Genomic DNA, 8,164 nt, shown 5'->3' with positions numbered 1-8,164 from the left:
TCTCTCTCTCTCTCTCTCTCTCTCTCTCAATCAATCAATCAATCAATCAATCAATCAATCAATCAATCAATCAATCAATCAATCAATCAATCAATCAATCAGGTGTTTGTCAGAGAAGTTCTTGACTAAAAAATTATTCACTTGGGCAAGCTGACACATTCTAGTTTGGAGGTCACTAAGGGATAAAAACCATATTGTTTTCAAAATTAGGACTGTTAGTGAGTTCAGTATGGAATTTAATATTCAGGTAGATGTTTGCCAGACTTCTGTCCTTAGGAACTTTCAGATGCTGATGACCTGGGTTCTATTGCAGAATTTGTTGGAGATGTCTAAAGATGACTAACCTGACTAACAAAGGATTAAACAAACTGATTAATTCCTTAAAATCAGCCGAAATTGGCATTTTGGTTGATTCCAAAAGATTAAATAATTAACTGACAAATAGTTTGTCAGTCACAGCACAAATCTCAGCACCTTCTAACAAGTGACCTTATTTGATATATAGAAAATGAGTAGGTAGTTAATTTATATGGTTATGATTATACAACAGATTCAGTGAATCTCTGACAAACTGAAAGAATTAGAACTTCTCGTACAGGAGTACTTAGCTCACTTGTTAGAGTTGATAGTTACTGCTCTCTAGCGGATCTAATTTGTGTTGGAAAAAGCTAAAACAGTGGAAGAAGTTCAGCGAACTACTAATGATAAGAAAAGGTAGACTCTAAAGTAGGTGTTAAAAGTTTGATGCTATGTAATTGAAGACTTGTAGAAGCTGGTCAGATATGAAACAGGTGAAATTAGATATGTAAAATTAACTTGCATCAGAAAGGTAGGTACATTAAGTTATGAGCTAGACATTAAAAGCATAGGTTAATATCTTCTGAAGAGATGAATGTTCTTGTATAGACATATAAATGGAAAATGTTGTCAGTAAAGGGTATCTGCTTGAAGAGGAGGAATACTATGGAAGACATACTAAGGTGAGGTCTTAAGCCTTATAGAGAAATAATGAGTTGTATTATATTGTACAGCTGATACTTCCACTCCATGGATAAATAGACCTGTAAATGTTGATGGTGGAAATATAGTATATAGTATCCTTTTAAGCAATATTTAACACATCCCCAGTTTAAATCCTTGCCAAGCATTTATGAAACAAACAAACAAACACAGAGAGAGTGGTGGGGGGGGGGACCAAGAAAACTTGGCTCTGTATATTAGCAATCATGAATGTAAAGAATTGGCACAAATAGTAAAAAGATGTAGAAGACAAAACAAATGAAAATTGAACCTTCATTAGTTATCCCACTAAGGATTCTGACAGTTTTGATCCCTTGAAATAGAGCTTCTACCTTAATGGTACCAACAAACTATTGCATATGGTAGTTTGGCATTTGATATAGAGGAGATGAGACATGAAAATAGGTAAAGCATTGTGGAGTCTCACAATCATGTAAAATATTTTTGTGAATAAAGACTTTTAGTTTAACTTTTTGTGCCTTCGTGAACATTGGTTTCTATTGTTTTATATTTCTAGACTTGTAGATACAGATACCATGAATAATAACAATGTAACTAGTTACCAGCAAGAAAGTGAAAGAATTCCCAGAGAGAAGCTTGAAAACTTATGTAAAGAAAAAATACTTTCACACTTTGATGTTTCACCAGAGGACAATGATCTGGATCAAAAACACTGGAGGAATTCCTCGTTTTGTAAATTGAATCTAGCTTTGGTACGCTTGCGTTCAGAAATGGTAAGTTAAAATTTTTGTCAGAAATTATACTATGCCAAATTCAATTTGGTATTGTTTATTGAGAAGTTATTTAGTTCTTTTCAAATGTTAATTTAGGAAAATAGGATGACAAGATGTAAGAATAATAGATTTAGAGTAATTAATTTATTGTATTTAATTTTGTCTATTTAAATATGACTTCAGGATTTGTATCATCAATTAACCACTCCATCCCATCCACTTTCCTTTGTGTTTAGTTGAAGAAGTCACAAAATTGTTTCAGTTTCAACTCACTTGCCAAGCACATCCCTGAAATCAATTCACCCTTATGCTAATAACTTGCCTTCAACAGCCCTTAATTCTATGATACAAGCTTTTTTTGTTTTCAAGTGACCTAAATTAAAAGCTTCCCAACAACTGCTTAATAATGACAATTATTTTACTAAATCCTTCATTATTTTCAAAATTAATTAAAACAACCACAATGATAAAACATCTTAACCTTTGATTTGCTATTTGCTATCCATTTTAGTTTTTCTTAATATTTATAATTTTACATCTACATTTCATGTTGGCATGGGTTGGCCAACTCAGCAAGATCTGGCAAGATAGATAACTGTGCTGTCTTCTAATGTTTTAGTTTTTGCATGGTTTCTTTAGTAGATACTCTTTCTAATGCCAACCAATTTACAGAATGAATTGGAATTATTTTGTCTGTGCATGTATTTTATAACTTGTTCAGAATCACTGTTCTTTTTAAAATAATGTGATTGTTTTGTTGTATGGCATATGAAATGGTAACTTGTTTACACTATTGACATATGGTAACTATATTAAGGATCATTTCTAATTACCCTGTAAACAACATTTGCTTTATAATTTGAAATTTTTACATTTCCAACTGAATATTATTTATGCGGGGGTACTGAAAAGTTTCTGGCTTTAAGGGTATCACAAAAGGCTTGGTTGGAAGCCTACCCTTCTGAATATTTTTATAGGGCTTAGAAAACCTGAAGGACTGCTGCAATAAGCATGTGAATCTGAGTGGGAATATGTTGAATAAAATTGTAATTAACTGATCCTCTTGTATTTTTTTTTACCCAAAGCCAGGAACTTTCAGCACCCCATCATACTTTAATATTATTGTCATACTTCTTTATGTATTAAGATCTGTATTCTTGTCAGATCAGAATCATTTCTGTCAATAGGCTGATGGAAATCAGCCACTGATCCATGTAATTCGGTACTAACTGCTCATGATCGAGTGGTTGGTCACTAAACTGCTTTTTTATTAAGCTTGGAAATCAGATCCTGCCAAAAGTAATTGAACTCCTTGAAAACCAATGGCGCCCATGTGCTGAAGAGATGGGTACCATCAGGTTTACCAAATCCAGTGATTAGAAACTACACCAATATTTACTTTTATAACGAGTAGTCCAAGGCTGAGAAGACCGGATAAAATTGGTAAAAGAAATTCAGGTGACCCAACACCAGAAATGCTATGGGAACAATATCTGTTTTTTGTGAAATTTGAGTTATAACCATTTTAAGTACCATATCTTTCTATACTGTTGATTAGATTTCCTTTAAACAATCTTTATTTAATATTTATCAACAAAACATCTTTTCTTTCAATTTCTTTTTCAATTAATTTATATAAGCACATATCTACCTCTTGCCTTCTCTACTTTCTCTCTCTCTCTCTCTCTCTCTCTCTCTCTGCCTTACATACTAAAAAGCTACTCAGTATTGTGTGGGAAGTGTATGTATGTCTTATTTCAGCTGTGGTAATTAAAATTGTTGCATTCTCAATTGTAAATAGCTGTGTATAGAAAAATCAAATTAGCTTCTTGCCATATTTTGTTACATGTTGATAACATGTTTGGTTAATTTCTGACAATATATGTCTAGACATGAAGTTAGTAAAATTTACAGTTGTAACCTTAACCATTTAGCATTTAAATCAGCCATTTTCAGCTAAAATATCTTACCTGTTTTTTGTTTTTTTTTGTTCAAACTAGCCAGATCTGCCCCCCACCGCCATCACTTATTACACAATGTCATTGTAAAAGTAAACAATTACATTAAAATCTTGAAGTGACAAGATAATGCATAATTAATTCAAAAGAATTTGAATTAATAAGCATTACATTTGACAGAGTAATCTGAATGCTAAAGGGTTAAACTTCTTTTGGGGGACCTACAAATGCTATGGGATAGATCTTTTCTACAGACACTCTCCCTAACAAATATTATGTATTTAAGATTAAAGTTCCTGACATAATTTTCTTTCTCTAGCAGTTCACCAATACATACCTTACACACACACACACACACACATATATATATATATATATATATATATATATACATACTTATTTTAATGATTATTACTTTGTATTTTATTATAGTTCTTTTTAGTGTATTTACTTATTAAATTTTTTTATATGTGACTGTGGATTTTCATGGATGAGTTCATGAATTTTGGTTCTTTTCTCTAAATTATATATTTATATACATATATGTATATATACATACATGTATATATATGTGTGTATATATATGTGTATCACATAATTTATAGAACTGCCATCTTGGGTGTTAACTATGGGATCCTTTTTATCTCATATTCACTTGATCAGTCAATGAAATAATAACCTTCAACTGTTTGTTTGAAATATTATGTAGGACAGATGACTTGAGTTGTTGTAATCTATGTTATTGGAAAATATTTTTAATTTGAATTATGAGGCAGGAATGATTAGCAGTATGCAGTCAACAGAGGACCAGCTCACCCATAGAAAAATGCACCCTAACATAAGAGTAGTGGTTAAGAAACTGTAACATGTGCATGTATACTGCTCTCCACCAAGCACACATTATCACCCATTACCTTACATCTCTGTTCCAGGACTCCCATTTCTTCATCACTCACAACACACTCTCTCCCAAATTACATCTGTTGCTACCCAGCACCTGTTACCTTTATCTAACAGCCTGTCCTTATGTTTGTCAGACTCTGTCAAACCATCTGATCCATGCCAGTATGTTAAATGATGATGATGATTATGGCTGAGAAAGGAATTAGCTAAGATCAAATCTAAAAGAATCTAACATAAGAAATCTTTCATAAAGTGATAAGAAAGGCATAACCATTTTATTTAGTAGAAGCTCACTCGATTATTTAATAACAATAAAGTCAAACTTATGAGACATAAAAGTATCTATAAAAGTTAATGACCATATCTTCTTTTTATTTTAGCATGTAATTCAAATTTATTATGGAGGGGAAAATAAAAGTGTGTCAATGAAGCCTTTCTAATGTAACTGCATGCATGCACATAAATTTTTCTTTCTCTCTTACTTGACCTATTTTGCTCAACCTGCTATAAATAACAGTCAAATCACATCTAGATTTTAAAAAATACATTAGACAAAGTAAACACTGATATACAAAAATATGTGCTGATCCTAAATGGAATGACTTTAATCATAGGTCTGCAGAATCAGGCACTAACCTGGGACTAAACACTGTTGCACACTTTATGGGACAGGTATGTGAAATAATCTGCTCGATATAGTTCAAGTAATGGATGTGTCCTGTAACATTTCTGATGAGGTAGAGGCTTGCTTGAGCTAGAGATTTAAATATTTTTATAAATTGTCAGTAGGCGTTGTAAGTAATAAAATTAGAACCTGTTCTAACAGGCTGTTTCATATCACCTGTATCGTGCTGCTAGTCACCGCTCTTTCTCCCCTGATTTACTTCCAATTGTCATTCCCACCCCTACATTTACTTATTGTCACCCCTACCCTTGTTCACTATTTACTACACTCACTTCTTATATACATCTGACTACCTACACCTCATGCTTATATCCATCTCTCACCCTTGTTTTGCTCTCTTGTAACCATAACTGTCCCTGTTGCTTCTTTTGTTTCTATGCTCTCTTCTATTCATCTTCTTGAACTTGTTACCTTGGGTGTTTGTTTGGATACCTCATCACTACTACATTTCTCTTTGTGGCACCACTCCAGCCATTCCATCCCCACTCTTGCAGAGTGACCATGATTCTCCTCCACAACAAACCTGTCTCTCCTCCTCCCATTATATCTCTCATCATACTGCATAAAGCAACCACTCTATCTTCTGTTCTCCTTCTCAGACAAGGTGTCTTTAGTCTTGTGATTTATGAAGCAACTTCACTGGTGCTGCTGCCATGAAAGGAAGAACTCAATACAGTCTATAAAGTGATTGTTGTTAAAAAAAAGGCATCCAGCAAGAAGTGGTCCTCTAGCTTGTTAGATCCTGTATAACCATCCAACCTAAACCAGTATGCAAAGTGGACATAAAAATAGCGATGATTGCATTTGATTTATTCAAAGTTACCAAAACACCATGGACACCATACTGTCTCCATAATGTTTGAAGTCTCAATGCCTGTCCAAAAATGCCCCAACTAAAGATGAGATGAGATCTGAGCAAAGTTAACTATCAACTGGAAACAAAGTATAATGGTTATGTTCTTGAAGAAATTATTAAATTTCTTTGTAGATGTCTTAGATACTCTTTCCTATCCCTTATTACTTTAAGGCTTCCTTTCTTATCAGGAAGTCATAACTATTATTATGAAAATTATTAAGATAGTAAGATGATTAGACTTGATATCCCATTGAGTTTCAACCACATTACCATCATTGATAAATTATTTTTAGCTGTAACTCTTTCTATTGCTTTCATAACTTAGTGCATCAGTTGCATACCTCTGAAGTTAATTTCTCTATAGGGTATCTTATTTTCCCTTACAGCAGTTGATGATAATATTGCTATGCTTGTTCTACCTGTTATGATTTTTTTTTTTTTTAAAGTTTCTCTCAAGGTAGCAAGAAGTCAGCAATAAAGCAGATTTAAGCAATCGTGTAGTGTGTTCAGAATTATACAAAATGGGTCTCTAGTGAGAAGTTGCTCTAATCATGTAATAATCAACATATGATTTAAAAGAATTCAAATTATATCTGGAAAAACAAGAAGCTAGAGAACTTGTTGAAGGAAAAGAACTATTGGAGTAGAAACTTACGCTTCGAAAAGAAAACAACAATGGAAAGATAAATCACCTTAAGAGGAGAAACTTTAGTAGAACATCAGTAGAGATACTAGCCCAGATATGGCAACAATACTAGATACAAGGGCAAACATCAGACATACATTCAATGAAAAGATATTGATGAGTTCAATAAGAGAACCAACTTTCATAACACTATATTGACTATGAGATGGATTAATATATATTCTACTTCTCTGGATGTTTTCAGCATTTCAGCAACTATCTGATAGTACAGCTTGTTTCGTTTCTCTGCTTTCATATCCTTGATTGCACTTTTGACAATATATTTGTCATCTTCAATATTTGTTCCCTCTGTTGGCCTACTTAGATTAGACTTTCTCTCTCTCTCTCTTTCCTCTCATTCAGCAATTTCTTGTAATATAGGGACAGTAGGAACAAAATATCTTTAGGTATTTAGTTACTAAAGCCAAGATGTGATGTACTCACTAATGCATGCATAAAATCTGATTTAGTTTCTCAAAAAAAAATGAAAAGCTAACAGTAACTGTTAGTGACTCCCAAAGAAAAGGGGAGATAATTTCAAGAAATTAAAGAATTCCAAAGAATTTAAGCCAGTAGTAATTTACATAATTAAAAATAAGCTAAGGGAAATAACTCATGTTATCAATGGCTTAAATTTAAGTTATGATTTACTGAATGACGCATAAAATATTGTCAGTTAAGTGAAATTTTGCTCATATTTAGAGAAAGAAAACCAGAAAGAAGTTTCAGTTGAATTTTTGTGTCATTCAACATATCACCCCTTATTCATCTAAATTCAAGCCACTTAAGGTATTTAGTTACTTCCTTTTGTTTGTGAGTTCAAATCTTGCTATTATTGATTTTGCTTTTTTCCATTCAAATAAATGAAGTAAAAGTCAAGTACTGGACTAATACAACTGATTGGGCTATCACCAAAAATTTTTAGTTTTGTACAGGCTAAGTTTTTAAAATTCTATATTTCTGAGATGAGGAATTTATATATTGTGTATTTGTCAGAGTGATGTTCCCACCTAGATTGTTGCTTTCACTACTTAGTAGTCATCATCATCATCATCATCGTTTAACGTCCGCTTTCCATGCTAGCATGGGTTGGACGATTTGACTGAGGACTGGTGAAACCGGATGGCAACACCAGGCTCCAGTCTGATTTGGCAGAGTTTCTACAGCTGGATGCCCTTCCTAACGCCAACCACTCAGAGAGTGTAGTGGGTGCTTTTACGTGTCACCCGCACGAAAACGGCCACGCTCGAAATGGTGTCTTTTATGTGCCACCCGCACAAGCCAGTCCAGGGGCACTGGCAACGATCTCGCTCGAAAATCCTA

General features: G+C 33.3%; 1 protein-coding gene across 7 annotated transcripts in view; it reads left to right on the top strand.

Moving 5' to 3' along the window:
• Positions 1-8,164, top strand: part of LOC106871418 (protein FAM89A) — a 22,660-nt gene that overhangs the window by 11,366 nt on the left and 3,130 nt on the right. For 6 of the 7 annotated variants that reach the window (XM_052971996.1, XM_014917849.2, XM_014917853.2 and 3 more), the window contains 2 exons: positions 1,538-1,754; positions 7,544-7,630. In XM_052971996.1, the coding sequence (XP_052827956.1) occupies positions 1,557-1,754; positions 7,544-7,630 (285 nt within the window). In that variant the 5' untranslated portion in view covers positions 1,538-1,556. The remainder of the gene's footprint in view (positions 1-1,537; positions 1,755-7,543; positions 7,631-8,164) is intronic. The other variant, XM_014917850.2, reaches the window with a different exon arrangement.

This window comes from Octopus bimaculoides, chromosome 1, assembly GCF_001194135.2.
Source record: "Octopus bimaculoides isolate UCB-OBI-ISO-001 chromosome 1, ASM119413v2, whole genome shotgun sequence".
Taxonomy (NCBI): domain Eukaryota; kingdom Metazoa; phylum Mollusca; class Cephalopoda; order Octopoda; family Octopodidae; genus Octopus; species Octopus bimaculoides.
The sequence above is the reverse complement of the archived record's forward strand: the minus strand, read 5'-3'. Positions and strand labels throughout refer to the sequence as shown.